General features: G+C 52.6%; 2 protein-coding genes across 8 annotated transcripts; one reads left to right on the forward strand and one right to left on the reverse strand.

The window, feature by feature from the left end:
• The first annotated feature begins 1,578 nt into the window (after positions 1 to 1,578).
• Positions 1,579 to 10,110, forward strand: Icmt (isoprenylcysteine carboxyl methyltransferase). The gene is made up of 5 exons (XM_046424679.2): positions 1,579 to 1,788; positions 2,524 to 2,612; positions 3,582 to 3,751; positions 5,013 to 5,230; positions 6,854 to 10,110. The coding sequence occupies exons 1-5, from the start codon at positions 1,594 to 1,596 to the stop codon at positions 7,034 to 7,036; spliced, it is 855 nt and encodes a 284-aa protein (XP_046280635.1). The 5' UTR covers positions 1,579 to 1,593; the 3' UTR covers positions 7,037 to 10,110.
• Positions 7,966 to 23,573, reverse strand: Rnf207 (ring finger protein 207). Of its 7 annotated transcripts, none has more exons than XM_058572734.1 (18): positions 23,306 to 23,573; positions 22,677 to 22,867; positions 21,938 to 22,081; positions 20,616 to 20,760; positions 20,438 to 20,519; positions 20,283 to 20,358; positions 20,076 to 20,201; positions 19,642 to 19,688; positions 19,325 to 19,397; positions 19,169 to 19,237; positions 18,569 to 18,637; positions 18,394 to 18,482; positions 17,278 to 17,464; positions 16,998 to 17,183; positions 16,725 to 16,776; positions 16,300 to 16,417; positions 12,064 to 12,144; positions 7,966 to 11,256 (listed from the first exon to the last, which is right to left on the reverse strand). In XM_058572734.1, exons 2-18 carry the CDS (start codon positions 22,749 to 22,751, stop codon positions 11,085 to 11,087), a joined length of 1,791 nt encoding a protein of 596 aa, XP_058428717.1. In that variant the 5' UTR covers positions 22,752 to 22,867; positions 23,306 to 23,573; the 3' UTR covers positions 7,966 to 11,084. The 7 variants fall into 7 exon arrangements, with proteins under 7 accessions (XP_058428717.1, XP_058428716.1, XP_046280631.1 ...); XM_058572733.1 differs by having other exon boundaries at positions 23,267 to 23,573; XM_046424675.2 differs by having other exon boundaries at positions 21,938 to 22,070; positions 23,267 to 23,572.
• Between the last annotated feature and the right edge of the window lie 506 nt (positions 23,574 to 24,079).

Genomic DNA, 24,079 nt, shown 5'->3' on the forward strand with positions numbered 1-24,079 from the left:
TTTCTTACCACCACCCTGGGCTCTAGCCTCCCCCAGAGCCTGTCCCCATCCTGCCTCAGACTATCTCTTGCTTTTGCCTTTCAAATCCAGTGCCATTCCTCCCTCCCTCTCTGCCTGGCTGGCTGCTCTCATTTTCAGCAGCAGGCAGGCACATCCAGTTCCTGAGGGCCCCAAGGCTTAACCCCAGCATCTTTTCCTCAAAGCTTCCCCATCCTGCAGCTCTCTCACCCACAGGCCTCCCCAGGGCGGTCTCTCACCCCATCCTTACTTTGATTCTATCTCATGTCCACCTCTGCACTGTTTATCCTAACCATTTACTTGCTTGCCTTTTCCCTTCATTGCCACTCTCTGAGCTCCCCAGGGACAAAAGCATTTAGTCTTTTAAAAATGAAGTGCAAGCCAGGCCAAAATGGTGCCTTTCTATAATCCCAGCTACCTTGGAGGTTGAAGCAGGAGGATGAAACATTTAAGGCTAGCTGGGCAACTCAGGGAGACCTTGTGAAAATCAAAGGGACTCAGTGGTAGAGTGCTTGCTTAGCACACCTGAGACCCTGGCTTCATCCCCACCACACACACACACACACACACACACATACACGAAGGCCAGGGACAAGAGAGGTCGACCAGTGTGTATTGCTATTATGGGATGGGAGTAATTCTTGTGTTCTGGGGCACAGCAGGGTGAAGGTACTGAACCATAACACACCACAAACCTTAAAATAGAAGAGAGGAATGGAATTGATAAAAGTTTAGGGAGGGATATGCTAATCACCTTGAGTTGATCCCTACCCAAGGTAGATAGGAACAAAAACTGCATCGAACCTCACATATGGGCAAGTATGATGTGTCAATCAAAAACAATAAAACGAGAAGGATAATTTCTTATTTCAACAGTAACATATGGTCATCGTTGACGGGGTGGAAACTACAAAAACCTATAAGGGCAAGAGAAACGGCCCAGAGCGGGGGCACCTCAAGGTGTTTGCAGTTACATAACGTTAGCCTCCATTCCATCCTTTCCCAGGCTCCGCGCGCGCGGCTCCCCCCGGTGAGTCAGGATCACACGGTCAAGTTTTGCATGGTGCTTTCCAGACGCTGCAGCCCACCCAGTGCACTCCCGCCACCGGAGGGCGGAGGGGGCGGGCCCCGCGGGGGCCGCCGGGCGCTTCGCCAGACCTGCCCGAGCGGCGCGCCGCCGAGGGACCCGCGCCGATCGCCGCGCGCGGAGGTAGGTCTAGGGACCGACCACGCGGGGCCGGCCTTCTAATTTCAAGAATTTTGGGGGCGGGCCACCTTCTGACAGACGCCGCGGCATTTCCCGACCCGCTCGCAGCCGCTCGGACGGGGCCAGGGAGTCCTTGAGGGGTCAGCGGGGCGGGGCCGGCGGGGCGGGGCGCTCCCGCCAAATTCGGGCCACCGGCCGCTCTGGGAGGTGTTCTCGCGAGAACTCGCGGGCGGCGCGCAGCTCCGGGCAGTGCCCTTCCCGGGCCGGCGTCGGCGGCGAAGTGCGCAGGCGCGGCCGGCGGGTTTCCCCGGCTACTGTCGGCGCCGCCGCCCGCTCGACCGCCGCCGGCTCGTCCGCCGCCCTGCGCCATGGCGGGCTGCGCGGCGCGGGCTCCGCCGGGCTCCGAGGCGCGCCTCAGCCTCGCCACCTTCCTGCTGGGCGCCTCGGTGCTCGCGCTGCCGCTGCTCACGCGCGCCGGCCTGCAGGGCCGCACCGGGCTGGCGCTCTACGTGGCCGGGCTCAACGCGCTGCTGCTGCTGCTCTACCGGCCGCCGCGCTACCAGGTGCGGCCAGGCGGGGGCCGGGGCGGGCCGGGCCGGCGGGGCGGTGGTCTGGGCGGGGCCGGGGCCCCCTCCGGGGCCAGGCCTGCCTCCCACGGACGATTTCCTCGGCGGCGCGTTCAGGTCGCCCGAGGGCCCCTCCTCGCCGGCCGTGGGTGTCTTACTGCAGCTCCTGCCATTCACACCTGCCGCAGATACACGCGGGTGCGCAGGGAGCGAGCCCACGGGCCCTTTTATGTAATGCGAGGTGGGGAGTCTTCCTGCTGCCAGGTCGGGGGCACTGGCCCCTGAAGGAGCTGGGCCCAGAGAGTTTCCGGAGTGGGGCGTCCAAGACCTACCTCCCCGCCCGGCCACCCGCGCGGGTCTCTCAGCTGGGTTTAAGCTCTTTTCCAGGAGTCCGGAATAATAGTAGCGGTGATAGTAATAGTGACTAGAGCCAAAATGTGTGTGCCAGTTACTCTTAGGTGGATAATCTCACTGTAGTCCTACGTGGCCGGTCCTAGTGTCGTCCCTTTGGTGTAAAGGAGAAAACTGAGGTCCAGAGACCACATTGGTTGCTCAAGGCCACAGCCAGAGGGGGCAGGTGCAGGATTTGAATCCAGGTCGCCCTGCTTCACCCCCTTAACCTCTGAGTGAGTGGGCTGTCTCGCTGGTGGTCTGCTTATCTCAGGAAGAGTGGCAGCCTCGGTCTGGGCTCTGAGACAGCCAGTGACTGAGCTTCTTTTGGGTCCATTTCAGATAGCCATCCGTGCTTGTTTCCTTGGCTTTGTGTTTGGCTGCGGTGTGCTGCTAAGTTTTAGCCAGTCTTCCTGGAATCACTTTGGCTGGTAAGAAGTACTTGGGAATGATGGTGTTGAGGCAACGGTAGACAGAGTCCAGGGTCAGTAGTGGCCTTTCCTCAGCCATGTCTGGTCTCAGACTGGCAGAAGGCTGTTTAGGGTTCTGTGGAAATGAAGCCTTCTGGCTTCCACCTAGATCCCCAGGTTTCAGACCTTGTAAACTTCACCCATTGGTTGATTCTGTTGCAGAAATAGGTACCCGGCACCCTCCCCAGAGCTGCCTTCACCCACACTTGCTACTACTGGGACAACACTGAGTAAGGCAACAGACCCTTCCTGGATGAGGGGTAGGTCCTTGGTGAAGGGAAGGGGCAGGGCTCCAGCTGGACTTCCTAAGCCTTTTCCAGCTCCAGTGTCTGTTAGGTCACATCTAATGCATCCTATAGCCAGTGTTGTGTCTCCCCTACACTCTCAGTCCCTTGAGCCTTCTAGTCTCTGACCTGGATATGAACCCTAGCTTCAAGGTAAAAAGCTTTATCTCCTTTTATCACTATACTGATCCATCTAATCCTTCTTTGCTGGAACTAATTTAGTTTTGTTGAATTTAATTTCCAACAGAAATCACTACTTTTTGTTGATATTTCCCTTTTTCATTTTAAAATGGGTATTGTCATTTTAAAAGAACAGAAGGGCCCATAATGCCTCCTTCACCTATGGATTTCTTGTTTGATAGTCAAAAAGAGCAGCCAGGTATAGTGGCCAAACTGTAATCCCAGTAACTTGGGAGACTGAGGCAGGAAGATCACAAGTTCAAGACCAGCCTCAGCTACTTAGTGAGGCCCTAGGCAATTTAGCCAGACCCTGTCCCAAAAAATGAAACTAAAAAAGAGAGAGGGACACAGATGTAGCTCAGTGGTAGAATTAGGGACAGTGTAGCAGAACCAGATCTGTACTTTTACTGAATGCTAACTTGTTTCTCTCACCCCAATTTACTCTTTTTTTTTTTTTTTTTAATAGGTATGTGTGCTCACTGTCATTATTCCACTATTCTGAATACTTAGTGACAGCTGTCAATAATCCCAAAAGCCTGTCATTGGATTCCTTTCTCCTGAATCACAGTCTGGAGTACACAGTGGCTGCTCTTTCTTCTTGGATAGAATTCACACTTGAAAATATCTTTTGGCCAGGTTAGTGTGCCCTACTTTTCCTGCTGGAGGGGAGAAGGATGGCTTCCCTGTGGGCCAAGACAGTGACATTGGTTCACCTTTTAGATCTAATCTCCCCTGAGCGATTCTCCCCAGCCCTCTGTCCTCACTAAGCTCTTTATAAGGACAAGCTGTGCTTGAGAAATGGGCTTCTGGATTTCAAATTGGGGCTGTGTTGACCTTTTGCTTTAAACCCTGCGTAATGTTGTTCGACATCTAAAATGACATCCCCACCTTGATGATTTAATCCTAACTTTGCAGTCAGGTGAGATTTGGATCTGTTCATTTTCTTTGGATTGAGAAATTTCACATGGAGATTTGTTAACAAAACCTCCACATCCGAAGCCTCCTCGGAAACTGAAATCCCATAGCTGATGGAGGAAAGTGTATATGGCTCTCGAAGTCAGGCTGCGGACTGGACCCTTCTCTGCTTCTCCCAGCTGTACTTGTCCCCAAGAGAGGACAAGAGCAAGTGGCCAGGGGGTGAGAGCCCCCATAACTTATTAACTAGGAGGGGAGAACTGCCTCACAGTTGGTTTGTTGGCTCTTGAAACAAATGAATAGTAGTTTAGGGGAGCGTGTTTTCTTATCACTCACTCACTTTTTCATTCATTCATTTTTTGTACTATGGATTTAACCTAGGGGTGTGCTATTATTGAGCTACATTTACAGCCCCTTTAAAATTTTTTTTTTTTTATATATTGAGATATGGTTTTGCTGAGTTGCTGAGGCTGGCCTTGAACTTGTGATCCTACTGCCTCAGCCTCTCAAGTAGCTGGACTATAGATGTGTGCCACCATGCCTGGCCTCATTCACTTTTACCTCCTGCCCCAATAATTCTCCTTTTATTTTGTTTGCTTTTCATGCGCTAGGGATTAAACCCAGGGCCTCAGAAATGCTAGGCAAGTGCTTTGCCACTGAGCTGTTTCCCTAGCCCCTCATTCACTTTTTTTTTTTACATTTTTGTAGTTGTAGATGGACACAATATCTTTATTTTATTTATTTGTTTTTTTATGTGGTGCTGAGGATTGAACCCATTGCCTCACACGTGCTAGACAAGTGCTCCACCACCAAGCCACAACCTCAGCCCCTTACTTACTGTTAATGTGATGACAAGCGCTAGTTGCCCAAGGTGTGTTTTCCAGAGGTCTGTCCTTGGGGAAATTGGTGAATTTAATGAGTGAAGAGACAGCTCAGTGGCCCACTGTCCTCACTCCCTGTTTGTACCCATGCCTCTCTGTAGAACTGAAGCAGATCACCTGGCTCAGCACCATGGGGCTGCTGATGGTGGTCTTTGGAGAGTGCCTGAGGAAGGCTGCCATGTTCACAGCTGGCTCCAACTTCAACCACGTGGTGCAGAATGAAAAGTCAGACACCCACACTCTGGTGACAAGCGGGGTGTATGCATGGTTCCGGCACCCTTCCTACGTGGGGTGGTTTTACTGGAGTATTGGGACTCAGGTAGGTATGATATCAGATATGAGACTGACTTCCTTTAATTTACTTTTTTTTTTTTTTTTTTTTTTCATTTTGGTACTGGGAATTGAACCAAGAGTACTTTATGGCTGAACTACATACATCTCTAGCCCATTTTTGTTTGTGTGTTTTTGAGACAGGATCTCACTAAGTTTCTTGGGCCTTGCTAAGTTGCTAAGGCTGGCTTTGTAGTCCTCCTGCCTTGGCCTCCCAAGTTGCTGGAATTACAGGTGTGGGCCAGCATGCTACGCCTTTAGTTTCTTTTTTACATTTTAAATATTAAAATATGATTTATATACTATAAAGTTCATCATTCAAAAGCATATAATTCACTTTCTTTAGTGTATTTGTGTGCTCCCTGGCTTATTATAAGTAATAACTAAATAAAAATCAAGAGAACTATAGTCCTTAGGGGTCTTAATCATGTACTAAAATTTGAGCATTATAAACCTTTCCTGACTCTTGATCCACCATCACCACCACCATAGCCTCTCTCTCTAACCTAGATCTGGGGCTGGGGATGTGGCTCAAGAGGTATCGCGCTCTCCTGGCATGCGTGCGGCCCGGGTTCGATCCTCAGCACCACATACAAAGATGTTGTGTCTGCCGAGAACTAAAAAATAAATATTAAAAAATTCTCTCTCTCTCAAAAAAAAAAAAAAAAGAGTGTCAGGTTTATTTTGTGTGTTTGTGTGTGGTGTGGGGATTGAACTCGGGGCACTCTACAACTGAGCTACATTCTCAGCCCTTTTTATTTTATTTTGAAATAGTCTTTGCTAAGTTGTCCAGGCTGGACTCAAACTTGCAATCCTCCTTCCTCGGCCTCCTGAGTAGTTGGGATGACAGACCTGTGTCACCATGTTCACCTGATGAGTGTCAGTTCTAATGTGAAAGTAGTTTAATTTCTGTTAATGATACCCTGGCTCCCTGAGACCGTAACATTATTTAAAGAGTCTCTGGGATGAGAGTGGAAAGTTTGGAAGCTGGAACCTTTAACATGTGCTCCCTAGCTTATTATAAGTAGTAACTAAATAAAAATTCAATAGGTAATAGGTAATGTCACTACTGCAAAAGGGTTCATTTCTTTACCTTTGTTCTGTAACAACAGAGTTTTGTTAGCAGGGAGTTACTTAACAAGCCTAGCCAGGAGGTGGCTCCTGTAATTCCAGCTACTCAGGAGGCTCACACAGGAGGATCACAAACTTGAAGCCAACCTGGGAAGTTTAGATCCTTTCTCAAAAAAATAATAATGGTGGCCAGGTGCAGTGGTGCACGCCTGTAATCTCAGCTGAGATTTGGGAGGCCAAGGCAGGAGGATCACGAGTTCAGAGCCAGCCTCAGCAAAAGCAAGGTGCTAAGCAACTCAGTGACACCCTGTCTCTAAAATATGGCTGAGCTGGGAATGTGGCTCAGTGGTTGAGTGCCCCTGAGTTCAATCCCCGGTACCCACACCCCCAAAAAATAATAAGGCTTGGGATAGAGCTCAGTGGTACAACACTTGCCTAGCACTTGCCAGGCCCTGGGTTCAGTCCTCAGAGAAATTCTTAGGGTATTGTCTGGGGTGTAGAACCTCTCTAACCCTGGTCACATCGGTGTTTCCTCTGCCAGGTGATGCTGTGTAACCCCATCTGCGGTGTCGTTTATGCCCTGACAGTGTGGCGATTCTTCCGTGACCGGACAGAGGAAGAAGAAATATCACTGATTCACTTCTTTGGAGAGGAGTACCTGGAGTATAAAAAGAGGGTGCCCACAGGTCTGCCTTTCATAAAGGGAGTCAAGGTGGAGCTATGATGGGCGGGGGCCTCGAGGGACCACGGGCCACTGGCCCCATGTAGCCCAGGACAAAACTGCTTTCAGTTGGCCCCTGAGGAATGAATTTTCTTAATCATTTTGTATGTCACTAATTACTCTTCTGGATGTCACCCCAAGACCAAATGGTCAGAAGGCCTTAGGACCAAAGGACCCCCTGGAGCAATCTGTTCTTTTGCTGAATCAAGGCAGGACATAGATGAACAAGAAACAAACTACAGCAATATTCATCCGTGCCCCTTCTCAAGTGCCCTGGTGAGAATCCAGGCCACAGTCCAGTGCCCTGAGGCCAGAGTGTATTTGCGTTGTCCCAGGTCTCCCCAGGAGAGGCAGATGCTGCTGCTGCAGAGCTTCTGCCGCAGAAACAGTGGTGGGTGTCGCTGCTTATCAGCATTAAAAAATGTGTTGAAAACCTTTAATTTAACACAAACAACAGCACAGCTTTAACCTCTTTATTCTGTCCTTATGCATGAACATCTATATAATTCTAATGATACTTCCTTATATGACACTTTGGCTCTTCATACATTTAATCGTATTTACACAGCTATTTTTTATAAATAGCAGCATAAATTCAAAGGAGCTTACTTGGTATTTCTAGTTCCAGCTTTGATCTGGCAGCAAGTAGGCACAGCCCTCTCTGATTTGGCTGTGTAGCATTGTGTGACCATGGGCATCCCAGGCCAAGGGACTGTGGGCCCTTGGGCTTTCCTGGAATTTTGGTTCCTGCTCTCTTGCTATCGTGACAGGCAAGTCAAAGATGTGTTTATTTTTCCCTTCTCCAAGAAGTGCTTACTGAATGCCTGCTCTGTGCAAGGCATCGTGAAACACTGAGAAATATTGCTGTTTTATTTGTGGTTTTATTCTCATTTTAATAACTTGTATTTTTATGTTTCAATGTAAATCTGTGAAACTTTTTTTTTTTTCCTCTCAAAATTACATTCTTCCCTGTGCTGCGTCAGGCAATCTTTTCTAAAAGGTTTTAGCAGCACCTACAACTGCAAATTCAGGCAAAGCAACTCAAAAATCCTCTGTAAAGCAGATCCTCACAACTGAGGTTCAGTCAGCGTTTTTGTTTTGCAAGTCTGGGGAGAGCAGTTGGCTCTCTGAGTCAAGCCTCAAAGCCTTAAGAGGTGAGACCTTTGTCTAGTCCTGGACTGGACAGGAACTTGGTCTCCTTGTGAAATCCTTCCTGGCAGTTTGTAGTGGCGCTAAAGAAGCACGAATGTGAAGGTGGCATTGGTGTGTGCCCAGAGCGCTGCTCGGTCACCACTATGCCGCATGGCTTTTGAGGAGCCACTGAACCCATGCTCAGACTTCCCCATCTGCAGAATGGGGTCAATACCACCTACCTCACAGGGGTGTTGTGAGGACTTAGAAGAACAATGTTGAACATTTTTAATACTTAGAGGGATGATATAATGAAATTATACAGTGTGAGCTATGTGAAGATGGACTTGGTTAGCTGTGCACATAACCTAAAGTGTGTGTTCAAAAGAGCATTTTCCCAGCTCAGAAATGTTACTTATTTCTAGATCTCATGGCTTAATTTTTTTGTTGTTAGGTATACCAAAGAGGCTTATGGGTTTGTCGATTACCAGCATGATGCTTGCTGGTCTGAGAACCGCGGCCCTCACGGCAGGGCGTGAGGCAGGGCGTCTGGCAAGTCCATGGCTGCAGCAGCACTGAGTTCCTGTGGTGGGAACCATGTCTGTCAGGGCACAGTATGCATGCACTCAATTCTGGGACCCTGAGTCAGGCTGTCAGCTTTTGCAGACCACACTTACCAGGACTACAGACTGACAAGGGTGTGGTTGGGTTTTTGGCAGCCATCCCCAGCTTTTCAAGGGAAAGTTCTTTCTCACTGCATTTAAACAAGACTGGACCCAGCCTCCATTCCCCTTAGGGGCCGTGAGGTTGTTTCTGATGGATGGAGAGCAGCTAATGATGGCCCCTGGTGTACAGGTGGTAAGGCTGGGTGTTGGCATTTGATGTCAGCATCCATCTGCTGGAGGGCAGGAAGCCTGCCTCCTTGCCAGGCCCAGGAGCAAAGGATCCTAGGTCTTGAGGTTCCACAGTGATGCTGCCTCACACCACTGGAGGCTGACTTTAGGTTCTGTTTTCTACCCCTGTGGCGTGGGTAGTGAGAGCACTCCTACCCTCACTGTAATCCCAGGCAGGAGACAGCCATTGCTTAGGGATGAAAGGTGAACTGTGGGTTGACCTTGCCTGCTGCTGTGATCTGGAGATTATTTTTAATTTACAAATGTAGCAGTGACAGGCCTGTGGCAGAGAATCAGGTCAATGAGCAAAGGCTTTTCAGGTACTTGCTGTAAAGGCCATGTTACCAGTTTCCTCACATTGAGAAACTGTCAGATTTCTTTGCAAGTTTGAAAGTGGATATTCTTAAATGAAGAATGGGTACTGCACAGAAAGAAAGCTTCTTTGAAACAGCATAAAATGAGATCTGCAGGCTGCTGCTGAGCAGAGGAGAGTCGAAGTTGGTGAAGAGGTAGAAGGTGAGCCCCTGAGGCGTGTCCCTGGTGTCCCTCCTTGGCACGAGCTGCTTCTTAAGCCTAGAAAATATGCTTTATTGATGGCTCACTTACTTACCAACTGGGGATTGGTATGACAGGAAAACGTTCTTAGACCACTGAGCTGTGTCCGTGTCACACTTGGTGAGGTCTCAGCCAGAGCTCCTTGGTCACATCCTGCGACAGGCACAGTGAGCCCCTGTTCCCTCTGCACTTTCTCACTGCCTTAGGTAGTTGCACCCACCCTAGTCTGCTTTCCTAGTGGCTCAGCAGGGCTAGAGACCTCAGCCTCTCTGAGTGGTGGGAAGCGCTTGCTCTGCGGCTGCTTGTCCTGGGCCTGGAAGATCCCACCAGCCTGAGGGAGGCAGCCCATCCCGTCACAAGGAGAGGGACTTACAGAGTAATTATTCTACTCTTTTTACATGCAGAAATGTTTATTTAAATATTTTCAATTGGATTTTCTTTCACAGATACTGATTATTCTTTCCAATTCTTAAATAAATAAAACTATACTTGATTTCACTACAGATGACAGTGTGATTGTGTGGGATGTGGAAGCAGGAGGTGATCACACACCTCTGATGACCTGGTTAAGGGAGGTCCGGAGCTGCCGGCATCAGGTCAGGCCGGCTGTGCCTCCTTGGCCTGCTCGAGTTCCTGCCTCTGCCCAGTTCCTAAGGATGGGTTCCTCTTGCCTTAGGCTGTCATGCAGGTTTGTGCTACTTTTGGATGTGGACTTCAGTATTTCTGTATGGATGTGCAGGCCTCCAGTTGAGACCACGGAATCGACTTGGATGTTTGCCTAAAATTTGACTATCTGGGCATCAAACTTAAATGTTAGGTCTCACAGATGATTTTGTTAAGCACTCGTTAAGAAGGGTGCTTAATGGAAGCTGGCTGGGAGAGACTGCTGGGAGACAGCCTGCTGCACTGGGCTTTCCTTGCCATGAGGGGCACAAAGGACAGTGAAGGTGGCTGGGGAAAGCCCCAGGTGTAAAGTGGAGATCTCCACAGGGCTGGCCAGAGGCCGTCCCGGCTTCACAACCTCTGCCCTTGCCTTGTTGTGAGTCACTGCTCAGATTACTGGGTGGAACTTTCTGGTTGCACCAGGTCTACAGTGGGCCTGTGTAGCAGGAGAAACTGGATTCCTCGGCAGCAGAGTGGGTGCTGTGCCATGGTAGAGTCTTGTTATCTAAAACACGGGGCAGCAGGACCTGATGGCATCAGAGTACAGGGCTCAGCCCCAGCACCATAAGCAGTGCTGAGCAAGGCGCGCTGCAGTCAGCATGTTTGCTGGTTGGACGTGTCCCCCCACGAGTGGGAAATCATCCCCATGTGAGCTTGTGCCCCGGGAACACGGAGGAGTGCAGCAGCCTGGCTTTACTTTTTAATCAAGTGTCACCTTTGAAAGAAGTGACCATAATGAGAACAACCTTAAGTATCCAGTCTCGGTGTGTTCGTTGTGAGAGCCCAACTAGTTGTATGGGGCCTGTTTGCTAAGTTGGCTGCTCTCTGCATGTGGGGAGGTCATCCCCATTTTTCTGCTTGGATCTGAGATGGTCTCGGTTCTTCAGTGGAGGATCTTCTGAGACGCCACTCAGAGCCCTGCCGTTTCCTTTGGACTCTGAGGTCTTCTCTCCCTTCTCCACGGCACTTCCTGGATCATTCCTAAAGGAACAATTTAACATAAGCTCATCTACTCTGCTCCCCTTACTTCACTGGTGTCCAGTCTGTCCAAAGAGTTCACAATGGAAAACTTTTTTGGAAGTCCCCAGTAGGTGACTGCGTCTTCACACCCAGAAGTGCCTGCGACTTATCAAGGATTCTCAGAGTGAAAGCCATTCCCCAGGACAAGGTGGTTAGCTGCCCAAACATGAGCATATTCAGGTGGTTTCAGCAGCTTCGGGCAGTGAACTCTGGATCCAAGGTCCCCTGAAGCCTTGCAGGGGAGGGTGAGACTCGACTCTGCATTGTCCCCAAGCACACTAGAATTCTAGACACTTCAGCTAATTGCTAGACTTCCCCTGTCCTGTGACTAAAACCAGCCTGTGACCTATCTTACTGCTGCACTCTGTCTCTGCCTCGCAAGCATTTAGGCAAACACTGGCTCCGAGGATAGTGACACCACCCAATCCTCCTCAGCCATTCCTCAGTTGAAGGAATTTGAGTTGCTTGTAAAGCTTGCAGCCCTTGGTGGTGTAAGAGAATGCAGGCAGCCCCCTAGACCATTTATCATTGTGTTACGTCCTATCCAAGTCCCATGTATCATCTAGGAAGTCACTTGTTTAAGCACCCATCCAAGTTAAAAGCCTCCCTGACTTATTTTACAAACCATAATCTGGCTGAGGCCACAGAGCTGATGGGTGGCAAGCTGGGCCCATGGGCCCATGGGGCGATGAGGCCCATTCACTTTCCTTGCATTTGCCTCTGACATCAAATTACTTGCCATTGTTGGGTTGGGAAGACTTGCATTACCTGGCCAGGGTCTCGCTACTCCTGCTGCCGTCATACGTGCTTTGTAGAGTCTCTGACTGTTCATCCACAGGCAGCTGAAACCTGGGTGAGAGAGACAGGCACCAAGACTGGGAGGCGACAGAGGCAGCCCACTGCGTGGCTCGAGGCCTTTGGCACCCAAACCAAGCTTAAGCCAACGCTCCAGGGCCCACCTGAGCTTCCCTCTTGTAGCCCTGGAATAGTTACCAAGGCCCAGTGGTTTTCCAGGGCCCTGTAAGTCACAGGTGACAGCAGAAGACAGGGGAAGTCAGGCCTGGCTCTTGTGAAGGTACTTGCTGTTTAGGGAGGTACCTCAGGGTGGGACAGAAGCAGAGTGTGGCCAGGCAGTGTAGTGACAATGAGCAATTCCTGCTCTAATCAGGGTGGTTTGGGAGGCCTCTGCTGACATTCCATCTGAGACCTGAGTGAGGAGAACCTTTCAGCAGGGGCCAAGAAGTGGGAGCTAGTCTAGCTTTGGGGGAACTGAAAGGCCATTGTGACCATAGTGTTGTGAGAGGCCAACATGGTCAGAGGTGGACAGGAAAGGGCCCCTGGGAGAGCTATCAGGCCTTGTGGTGGTAGGAATAACAGACTCAAAAGATCATTGGCTGGGCACAGTTGTGTACACCTATAATCCCAGCTACTTGGGAGGCTGAGACAGGAGGATTGCAAGTTTGAGACCAGCCTCGACAATTTAACAAGACCCTATCATAAAATTTAAAAAAAATTTTCTTAAAAAAGAGCTTAGTGCAGTGGCACATTCCTGTAATTCCAGTGGCTTAGGAGGCTGAGGCGAGTTCAAATCCCACCTCAGCAACAGCAAGGTGCTAAGCAACTCAGACCCTGTCTCTATAAATAAAATACAAAATAGGGCTGGGGATGTGGTTCAGTGGTAAAGTGTGCCTGGATTTAATTCTGAGTACCCCACCACCACCAAAAAACAAGACAAAAACCCAAAAGATCACTGGCTGAATGGCATGCTGAAGGGATGCCTGGCTGTGGGGGTTTGTATTTGGTCAGAAGAGACCAAAGTGGGAAGACTGCACTGGAAAGTTTGGTCCATAAAACCTGGAGACTGGTTGGAAATGGAGCGAGTGAGAAGGAGTCGGGAAATCTCCTAGCTGCCTTGTTTGAGTTCCCACCATCCCTTGAGTGTGTGCGATACTGTTGACGGAGATAAGGAGACAGGCATGGTGTGTGTGAGGAGGACACCAAGAGTTCTGCTGGCCACTCTTTTGAGCTGAGGTGCCTCTTAGACATCCAGGCCGAAACTCCAGGGAGGAGGCAGTTGGAGGTGAGCGTGGAGCAGGAGAGCACTGTGCTGGGGAGGGGTTGTGGGGGTGGCATGTCATCTGCATGGCGATGGGGCTTTACAGCCAGGGATGCTGGACTGGCGGTGTAGCTCAGCACTACAGCATGTGCTCAGCTTACTCGAGACCCGGGTTCAATCAGGAGAGGACACCAACATGGCAGAAGCCGGCGATCAGACCCAGGACCAGCTGTGCACTGAGGGCCCACCACTAGAACCCTCAGGAGGCAGGGAACTGGTAGTCTCAGGACCTCTCGACAGCAAGGGTGGGACCCAAATAGGATGTGCTGGTGACAGTTGAGCTCTTTCTCACTGTGCAGAAGTCTGAAAGTTAATTCTTAGAGGGCACAAGCCACAGCTGAGAAGTAAAGAGAAAGCCAGGACTAAATGGAATGTATACAAAACTCCACAGAGAGGCCCTCCAGGAAGGCAACTGGAAAAGAATCTGACATTGGGCGTTCCGAAAACACAAGAACACACCCCACGTCCCCTGAGCCACCCTGCAGACCCCTTCCAGTGAAGCACCAGCTACAGTGTGCCCAGAGCTTCCATCTGTCGCTGTGCCTCCAGCCCCACTCACTCCTGAACCGAGCGGATAATCAAGGATCACCTGACATCCGACATCCGAGGAGAGCCTTGACCGTGGGAGATAGGGACGAAACAAACAAAAAGTAAAGTGGAGAAGACATTAGGGATAAAACTTCCAAAATAAAAAAAACCACAACTACCTATCGGTTTCAGAGGAGTAAGAGAGTGTCTCCAGAAGAAAAAAAAAAAAAAAAGGAATACAATGGAGAAAGAATTAGAGTAGGAAAAAATCCTCTTAGAATTAAAACCAAGCTAGAAACAATCAGCTTGACAGAAGGGAAATCCCACTGAAAGTATAAGACAGAGAATGTAAAAAGAAGGGCTGACATCCAACAACAGGAATTCCAAAAAGAGAAAAAGAGGAGAAATCAACTAATTAAAAATGAAATATGGCAGGGTGCAGTGGTGCACACCTGTAATCTCAATGACTCGGGAGGCTGAGGTGGGAGGATCTCAAGTTTGAGGCCAGCCTCAGCAATTTAGTGATACCCTATCTCAAAAAATGAAAAGGCTGGGGATGTAGCTCAGTGATAGAGTGCCCCTGGATTCAATCCCCAGTACCACAAGGAAGGAAGAAAGAAAGAAAGAAAAAAGTCAAAACAGGACATGAATTTCCAGAATGAGTACCCAAGGACACCAAGTACATACACCAAATATACCAACATCTAACCCAATGGATGGAAATAGACTCTTGGCAATGTGAAATTTAGGCCACAAGAACAAGAGAAGATTCTACAAGCTTCCACAGAGAATAAGTAGGTCACCCTACAAGGATTAGGAATCAATGCCTTCAGACTTTTCAAAAACATCCTTTGAAACTAAAAGATAATCAAGCAATGCTTTCAAAGGAGAATCCTTCCCAGTCTAGAATTTCCAATCTAGAATTCAAGACTCAATGAAACCATCAGTCAAGTGTGAGGTGGAAAAGAGACATTTTAAGACCTGTGCTGTCCAAAATGTACTTCCTGAACCTCCATTCTCCAGAAGCTGCTGGGGGAAGGGCTCCACCAAACATGACCAAGGAAATGGGCACATGAGACAAGGGCAGGGCAGATGGAATCCAGGAGGGTGGTGCAGAGAGTCCAGGCCCCAGCTGTGCAGCTGTGCACCTGGGGCTGCGTGAAGGAGAGACTGACGGGCACATGGAAGATCTCTGTGCCACTCCTCAATCCCAGTCCTGGGGATTAAATCCAGGGAACTCTATCACTGAGCTGCATCCCCAGCCCTTTAAGTTTTTACTTTAAGACGGGGTCTTACTAAATTGCCCAGGCTGGTTCAAATTTGCAATCCTACTGCCTCCGCCTCCCAAATCACTGGGATTACAGGCATGTGTTATCAATCCTGGCACAGGATTTTTTTTTTTTTAGTTGTCAATGGAACTTAATTTTTATTTATTTAAATGCAGTGCTGAGAACTAACCCAGTGCCTCACACATGCTAGGTAAGCGCTCTATCACTGAGCCACCACCCCAGCCCCCTGGCACACATTTTGATGCCTGCCTACAGTGCTGAGAGGGGCCTGCTCCAGACCTGGCTTGTCTTGACATGTGCTGATGAAGTTCCTGTTCCCTCCTTCATGTCTGCTGCTTGGATATGACACTCTCAAGATGTTCTGTCTGCCTATATTTTTTAAGTAGGGTCTCATTACATTGCTGAGGGCCTAATTTTGCTGGGTATAGCCTCAAACATGCAATCCTCCTGCCTCAGCCTCCCAAGTCACTGGGATCACAGGTATGTGCCATTGCACCTGACTGTTCCTTCTGCTTCCACCTACTACAACTTTTTTTTTTTAATTTTAGGTGGACACGATATCTTTATTTTATTTTTATGTGGTGCTGAGGATTGAACCCAGTGCCTCATGCACGCTAGGTGAGCGCTCTACCACTGAGCCACAATGCCAGCCCTTCCACCTACTTCTATTTTTTTTTAATTAATGGTGAATGTAATTTAAGATACTATCTTTTTTTTTAAGAGAGAGAGAGAGAATTTTAATATTTATTTTTCAGTGGACACAACATCTTTGTTTGTATGTGGTGCTGAGGATCGAACCTGGGCTGCACGCATGCCAGGCGGGCACGCTACCTCTTGAGCCACATCCCCAGCCCCGCCCTCCACCTACTTCTGAGGGCTGCCGGGAGCCATCCTGTGCCTGCTGAGCAGACCACTTACTATGACCACATTTTTGCAGCTATCTAACACCTGGTTTGTTTGTCTAGAACCCTGATTACCTGTCTGCTGACTTTCCTGAAAGGGGCCCTTCTGACGTATGTCACCTTATCCACATACATGTTGAAGTGCCCTGGTAACACGCTCTGGCCTTACCTGGGCTCCAGCCGTTCCTTCACCTTGGCGATGGAGCGGACGTAGGGTGTGATCTGCTTGGTGATGGTGGTCAAGTAGGCATTCTCCTGCTTCAGCTGGAGAAGGTCATGGAGCTGGGCTGTGGAGCCCAAGGCCAGAGTGTTGGTCTTGCTGGCATTAGACTCTAAAACTCAAGCCCAGCACCATCTAAAGACCCCAACTGTTTGAATGGTCATCTCTAATGAATGGGTGGGGCATTTGGTGGGACATCCTATTCACCGCCTCCTGACCTTACATGCACACGTGGGCCTATTAGCAGGTGTGAGGCCAAGCCAAGCCCCAAGGGGAGAAGCATTTATGTAAGTCTGGTTAGTGTCTGACTAGCTCCCCGCTAGCATGTGGGTCAGCTGCAGCACAGGGCTTCACTAGTGGCCAGCCTCCCGGACCTTCATAAACCTCCTGCTCATTGGCTACTCGCTGGTAGGATTCCTCCCAAATCTGAAAGAGAGAAGTGAGATGCTAGATGTGGCATTGGTGGCATTTCTACTTCAGCCATTCAGAGCCATACAGTTTCCCCAGCAGGGCCCATGTCATTCCTGTGGCAAAGACTCCAGGTTCCAGAACCTGCTACGTGGGAGTCTGGAGGAGCAGCGGCCAGGCTCTCTTTCACCCCGTCCCCCTGCCCCATCTTGGGTAGCCCTGTTCCTAGGGAGAGCTACCTCTTGGAAGATGGCTCTCATGCCCTCCGCAGAGCTGTACTCAGAGGCGATCCTTGCGTCCAGCCGCAGGGACCTGCTCAGGATGTCCCCCATAATCTCGGCCTTGATGAGGGAGTGGTGCCTCGTGAGGTCGCGGTGCAATTCCTGCACCTGGTCCTTCAGGTTCTGCACCTCGGCCTGCAGCCCCTGCATGCAGAGGCCAGGAGGGCTCGGGTCACTGCAGGAGCCCCTCTGGAGGGGTAACTACAAGCAGGGCCCTGCAGGGCCCCAGCCCCCTCACCCGGTAGGAGTCCTCATAGTGGCGGCAGTGCTCTGTGAAGGGAGTGTCCTCGCCCTCAGCCAGGAGCACCTTGGTGCTGATGGACCGGTGCAGCGTGGGCTTCTGGACTGGTGACCCTGGCGTCTTTCTCACTGGGGAGGGGCATCTGGGCCCCATCAGCACCTTGGGTCCTGCACCCCCTGCCAGCCTGGGGGAAGAGCCAGTGTGGATGCAAGACAGGCAGTACTGGTCTTCCCTTCCCCTGCCTCCAGGGTGCCAGTGCTCCACTACCCTGTCAACCCCTCGCAGGGCAGAACCACTCAGCTCTGGAAAGACATTCTGCAAAGCCATACCCAGTGACACTGACATCTATGATTTTTTTTCCCCCTGGTACCAGGGAATTGGACCAGGGGTGCTTATCACTGAGCCACATCCCCAGCCCTTTTTATGTTTTATTTTGAGACAGTACCTTGCTAAATTTATATTTTATATTTATATTTTAGTTGTAGTTGGACACAATACCTTTATTTTTGTTTACTTATTTTATATGTGATGTTGAAAATTGAACCCAGGGCCTCTCCCATGCTAGGTGAGCAGGCCACCCCTGAGCCACACCCCCAGCCCCTGCTGGTAGGTTTTAAAGGTCCTCCCCCATGCGGTTTTAGTGTGGGAGGAGGGCAAGTCCCACTGCATTCCCAGGGGCATGAGGTACCAGTGTGCTCACTGCCATTCTGGGCAGAGAAAGTCTGAGCCCACACCAGGTTCCCCAGCTCTCTGGGGCTTTTAGGCCACACACACCAGTTCCGACATTTATCTTATCTCCTCCGTGATCTCCTCCGACTCTTCCTTGGCTCCAAGCCCCCACCCCCATCCCCATGCAATATCCAGCCCAGCCCCAGCGGCTTCAGCCTGGGGGGGGAGGCTGCCAACAGGAGGCGGAGGGGAAGTCCCACCTCGTCCCCATCTATTCTAATAGCCCTCCTGCGTGGAGGGTCCATGGCACCCAGACACCCAGAGGAGAGCTGACCTAACTGAGAGGACTGAGGAGGCAAGGAGGGTGCAAAGCCTTTCACTGACAATCTAGTCCCTGGGCGCTGGTGCTGGAGACCAGGCACCAGCTCCCTAGGTCATGCTCACGTATTGGCGGCAGACGCAGCCTGGTGTGGCCCCAGCAGCAGCAGTGGCTCCAGGCAGTGTGCGAATTCTGCATGGTGGTCGCTGGCGATCTGGATGGCGGAACCGTCATGAGGTGACCTCCCCTTCCCCGAGGGATACCCACTCCCGCCCAGGCCCAGTAGGGCCACGTGCCCACCTTGCTGCTCTGCGCTGGTCTTAGGCGATGCGGCCCTGTGACTATGCTCTGCAGCCTCTCCATCAGCTCCTATGGCGGGAGCCGGGAGGGGGCTCAGGCTGAGCCGGTGTGGCAGGGCCCTCAGCCGGCAGGAAGAGGGGAGGTGGAGGTAGGGACTATCTTTAGCATATTGCCTGATGTCCTATGAGACCCCAACCCTATTCTGGGACTGGCCCAGACAACTCTTCCACCAAATCCATAGGAAAGAAGGTAGCAGGGCTCCAGCAGATATTTATTTATTTATTGGGGATGCTGGAGATTGAACTCAGGGTACTCCACCAGGGAGCTACACCTCCAGTCTAGTCTTCTTCTTCTTAGAGGGTTTCATTGAACTGCATAGGATGGCCTGGAATTTACAGTCCTCCTGCCTCAGCCTCCTGAGTTGTTGGGATTACAGGTGTGCACCACGTGTCCAGCATCACTGTCCTGTTAAAAGAGACTCGCCTGGCCCCTAAAGGGTTGGTGGATGACAGAGTGGAGGAGGGAGAGGCAAGCCCAACCTGCAGGTGGCAGGACTGGCTCTGGTGGGGAAGGGGAGACTGGGGAACTGGGGAGACTCACATAGCCCAGGTCCAGGAACTCAGCCTTGTTGGCCAAGCTGAGGAAGGAAGAGCAGATGACCAGGTGAACCTGCCAAAGGGGAAGATGCCTGGTGGCTGGCCAAGGGAGGAGGGGCCCTCTATGCCCCAGCGCCTGACCCCGCAGCCCTTCCCTTACCTGTAGAGTGGGCAGCAGAGCAGCCAAGTGGGAGAGCTGCTCCTTGAAGGCCTTGTCTTTCTCATCGTATTGGCTGGGGAAGGGCACACTGCCTAGTCTCCGACAGGACAGCTGACCACCCCACCTCAAGGGTCCCAGACCTGCAGTGTCATCACCCCTCCAGCTCTGTAGGTCCTTCCCTGTGTCCTGAGCACCCACTCTCCTTTGCTGGTGGACACCTGGATGTTTTGCTCCCCAGTTAGGGTAAAGCCTGCAAAGGCCCAGGCTTGGAGCTGGGTATATGGAGGCCAGGGTGTACGGGGACTGCCTCCACTCACCTCTGCACAGCCTGTAGCAGCAGTGCTTTCCTCTCTGCCAGTTTGTCCTGGGGGAGACAGCCCACCACTCACCTGGAATACCTGGCTGATCCACCCCCTCCCAACACACTGCCCTGTGGCCTGGATAGTGAAGACTGGTTATCTCTCCACCCACTGGCTGAGAGCCCGAGTACCCTCACCTTAAATGTCACCTCCTGGGTGCAATCTTCCTAGACCACCCCCCACCACTACCACCAGCCTAGGGCAAATCCTGGTGTCCCTCTGGAACTTTCCGGGCAACTGTGATTAGCTCCTAGAAAAGAAGTTCAAGCCCTGCTGCCCTGCTTCGATGACAACTCTACAAGCGAATCCAGGGCCTCTCCGTGTTGTGGGCAACTGCTTGGGGCTGATGGGGCTATACGGCGGTGGCTGCCCGGTCCTCCTCCATCCCTCACCTGCATGCTGCCAAAGAGGGTGTGGATGGCGGCATCTTCCTCAGCTGCGCTGCGCCGCACCTCCTCCACCATGCCCTGCAGCAGCGCAATGGCCTCCCGGGTGGCTGTCTGCAGGGCCTTCACGGCCTGGGGAGAGGGGGCCTCAGCCTCTTAACACCCCCACGTTCGCACGCTCCCCCCTCGCGTGGGCCACTGAGCCCCGCTCACCAGCACGGCCTGCTCCAGCCGCTCGCAGCCCTGCACGTAAGCCGACTCCAGGTCCACGCAGTGGGCGCGACTCTCCCTGCGGGAGGCAGCGAATCACCCCTGCTCTGGCCACCCCGGCCCAGGAGGGAAGCCCTCCCGCCCCGCCCGCTACCCACCCCTGCATATCCCGGAAACAGCGGATGCACAACAGCGACTTCTTGTCGGTGGAGAACATGATGTAGGGCTCCGCGTGCAGCGCTGCGGGGGCGGGGCAGAGGCTGAGCGCTCTGGGCGGTGCCCGCCTCCCACCCCACCCCACCCCTGCCCGGGGTCCCCAGGCAGTGCCTCGCTTACTGCACTTCTGGATCACGTCGCGGCTGCGCTGGCCTAGGGCCACAATGTCGTGGCGCGCGAACATGCGTGCCCGGTGCGTCTCGTCGCGGCAGCGCGCACACAGGGGTTGCTCGCAAGTGTTGCAGAAGTACGTGGTCTCGGCGTCCTGGGGGCCAGCGCTGGTTCAGACGGAGCGCTCCAGCCGACTGCGGACTGTGGCCAGCGAGGGAACCACAGCCGCAGAGAGACACCGCTAGCATCGGTCCCAGCCTGGGGCAGGTGCGTGGCTAAATGTAGCCCTTTTCTGTGGTTCCCACACAGCAGTCTACCTAATACACCCAGGTCCCAGATGAGGACACTGAGGCTCAGAGGCTAAGTAAGCAGGTAGGTGCAAGATGCAGCAGGTAGAAGAGGCTTCCAGAGGTAGTTCCGTGGCAGGGTGGGTGGGGGAGGGCAGAAACTGCATTGTAAAATATTTTACAAGGAACATGGGGGGCGGGCTTTGACCTTACAAGCCCCCCTTGACTCCCTCAATAGTGGCGAAGTGGTAGAACACACCTTGGCCTTCTGGAGTTAGAGTTAGTGGGGGAGGGAAGGGCAGGGACCCCACCCCCACCCCAGGGCTGTGTCCAGGGTTTGGGTTGCAGTCCTGGCAGTGGACTCAGGGACGGCTATGACAGAACAAATCCCCACTCCTACCTTGGCATTCAAGGCCATATCCGCCCAGGCTCTGCCTGTCCCCATTCCCTCACCTCCCTCCCATCACCTACACTTCTGGGTCACACAGATGGCAGCACTTGCCCAGCATGCCCTGGGATTTCACTCCTAGAAGGCTGAGCTTGCTCCCCTTCAGGGCTGTCCAGCCTCCACAGGCCAGACTCTCAGGACCCTTTTCAGTCTGGCCTCCAGCTCTGGGGGTTGGGGTAGGGGTAGACACGTCCCTTGCCAACTATCCCTTCCAAACTACTTACTGTCCTCACTTCCCCTGTGGCTTTAGCTTCCTACAAGAGCTTAGGTAGCAGAGGGTCCTCAGGGTACCACAGGCCTGTGAACTGGACCACCCTTCTGTGCCAGTTCACGACTCCACTGAGTTGGGGACCTGTAAGCTCTCCTCAAACTGAACGACCTCAACCTTTGCCACTATGGGCTATTCATTCAGCTCCCTTGTTGTGAACTCAGTCTCCCTATTGTAAATGGACCCTATTCCAGGTCCAAGGTGGGGGTTGGTGGTGTTGGAGCACCTACTGGTGGTCTGTCCTCTGAGAATGTGCTGGGTGTTTGTTTCAAGGACCAAGCACCCTGGCACCCACTGCTCCCCGACCCCCCACCCCTGTGGCCCCTGCCTGCTTGCTGCACTCCAGGTCACAGTTGGCACAATGCACAGCCTCCACGCCATCCCTGGAGCTGTCCACGAGGAACTGCAGCAGCCGGTCCACCGGTGGGAGCCAATTGGGACCCTTCACCACGGTCTGGTGTCTGTGGAGAGGCTGCAGCCAAGACCCAGCACCCCTTCCAGGATGCTCTCCCCCTCCCCCCTCACGTTCCAGGCTGGAGCTAAAAACAGCAGCAGCAGGAGGTGGGGTGGGGTGTACTTCAGCCTGAGGTCTGCTGTAAATACAGCAGGTAGCTCTTACCCTAACCCAGCCCCCACCCTTGGGCCATCCTGCAAATACCATGGGGTCCCCACCACCACAAAAAGCCACTTCAGGCCATGAGGACCCTCTGAAGGCACTGGGCAAATTTAGGGCACAGCCCAGTAACTTGAGCCAACTTAAGGGTTATGTTGACCTAAGACTTGTGGGACCATAAAGATAGTTACTGGAAGTGTCCTGACCCCTCCTCCAGCCTTGACCTTGCTTCCTGACTTTCTGTGGAAACTCTGGGCTCAGAAATGACTCTTTCCCTGCCTCAATTATTCTGATTTCTAAAATGTGGGGAGGGGGAGTCTGCAAGTTCTGGCCCAAAAGCGGCCAGGGCAGGGTGCAACCTCTCCCAGCCACTTCTACCCTTGCCCTCCTTCACCTGGGTTTCCCCTCCGGGAAGAGCCAACCTTTCCCTTCGCGGACGATTTGGGGCACTCACTGACACAGCGGGCAGGCCAGGCGGCCGTCCACAGCCCGACCACGAAGGCAGCCGGCACAGAAGTCGTGGAAGCATTCCAGCAGGCACGGGCGCTCGTACTGCGCGTGGCACAGAGGGCACACGAGCGGGTGGCCGCTCGCGGTGTCCAGGGCGCCTAGGCCCTCTAGGGGCGTGAAGATAGCTCCCGACATCTGCAAGGACAGCGCAAGTCCGCAGCTGCGGCCCTCACGGTTGCGGGGCCGGTCCCTCCATCCTCCTACCGCAGACCCTACCAGACGTCCGGTGGTTTTGGAACGGGGAGCTGCTAGGGCCCGGGGATGGTCTTGAGTGCCCAGCGCGGGGAGAACCAACAGGGAGGGCTGGCAAGGAGTCCAGCTACGCGCCGGCAGCCGGCAGCCTCACCCCCTGCTGCCCAGCGCTTTGAGCGCTGCTCGGAGCTGTGGCCCTCCCTAGGAGTCGCTGACCCTGGAAGGACAGGCAGCCGGACTGGGTTTTGCTTCCTACGCACTCTCCCCTGTCGCCTCTCCTCACTTCTCCCTCTTCCCTCACTCCCACCCCTGGAATTCCACACTCGTTGTCCTTCTGGTGACCTGCTGGCGACGCCCCTTCGGCGCAGTGCTCCGGCCCACCTCTACCAGGGTGGTGCTGCCTCCGGCACAGCAGGAGCCTAAACCTCGCGGACGGGTCCGCAGCTCTGCCCCGGGGCCACTCCGCCTGGAGGAGAGGGGAGGACGCATAGGCTGGAAAGGACTGTGACCGGCCAGGGTCTGTGGTTCTACTAGACCCGGCCTGAAATGACAGAACTCAGTGCGGCAGGAGTGCGGCGCAGAGCCAGCGAGAGGACACCTCGGCGGGGTCTTCAGGGGTGCAGGGGCCCCCTGCCTAGGTGCCAGTAGAGTGGGTTTTTGCAGGTCCATTTCCTTGATCGCCGAATGGGGGCGCCAGAGAGCAGCAAACATTTCTCCACGGGCATTCCAGCGCTTGGGAGGCGGAGCAAGAGGCTTTGGAATCCCAGCCCCACCTTGGTCAAGTTAGCGACCTTTTAGAGCTGCACAAAAGAGGGGCTGGTCCCGTTAGCTCTGCGTGGTGAGGCACGTCTGTAATCCCAGAGACTGGGGAGGCTGAGGCAGGAGGATCCTAAATTCCAGGCCAGCCTCAGCAATTTAGACCCTCAGTAATTTAGGAAGAACTAGTCTCAAAACAAAAAGGTTGGGTTTGTAGCTCAGTGGTAAAGCTCCCTTGGATTTAGTCCCTAGTACCCCCCCCCAAAAAAAAAGGCTGGCCCCCACCGAGCTTCCGAATGATTAAGGCCCTATCCCCATTGTCAGCCAAGTTCCCAGAAGAAGGCTGGGTTTATTTGGGTGGGAGGTTGGGAAGGGAACTTCCTGTCTTTTCAGTAGAGC

This window comes from Marmota monax, unplaced genomic scaffold, assembly GCF_021218885.2.
Source record: "Marmota monax isolate L192 unplaced genomic scaffold, Marmota_monax_Labrador192_F-V1.1 WCK01_AAM20220418_F8-fsc00080, whole genome shotgun sequence".
Lineage (NCBI taxonomy): Eukaryota > Metazoa > Chordata > Mammalia > Rodentia > Sciuridae > Marmota > Marmota monax.

What these genes read in the sequence shown, in the direction of transcription:
- Rnf207 (XM_046424675.2), bottom strand. Translation starts at nt 23,413, where the DNA reads ATGCGTCCTCCCCTCTCCTCCAGGCGGAGTGGCCCCGGGGCAGAGCTG. An exon ending in AGTTCCTGGACCTGGGCTAT is followed by an intron (nt 18,638 to 19,168) that starts GTGAGTCTCCCC and finishes CTCCCGCCATAG; the next exon opens with GAGCTGATGGAGAGGCTGCA. An exon ending in GCTGCGTCTGCCGCCAATAC is followed by an intron (nt 17,465 to 18,393) that starts GTGAGCATGACC and finishes CTCTTCCCCCAG; the next exon opens with GCTGGCAGGGGGTGCAGGAC.
- Icmt (XM_046424679.2), top strand. Translation starts at nt 1,594, where the DNA reads ATGGCGGGCTGCGCGGCGCGGGCTCCGCCGGGCTCCGAGGCGCGCCTC. An exon ending in ACCGGCCGCCGCGCTACCAG is followed by an intron (nt 1,789 to 2,523) that starts GTGCGGCCAGGC and finishes GGTCCATTTCAG; the next exon opens with ATAGCCATCCGTGCTTGTTT. An exon ending in TGAAAATATCTTTTGGCCAG is followed by an intron (nt 3,752 to 5,012) that starts GTTAGTGTGCCC and finishes GCCTCTCTGTAG; the next exon opens with AACTGAAGCAGATCACCTGG.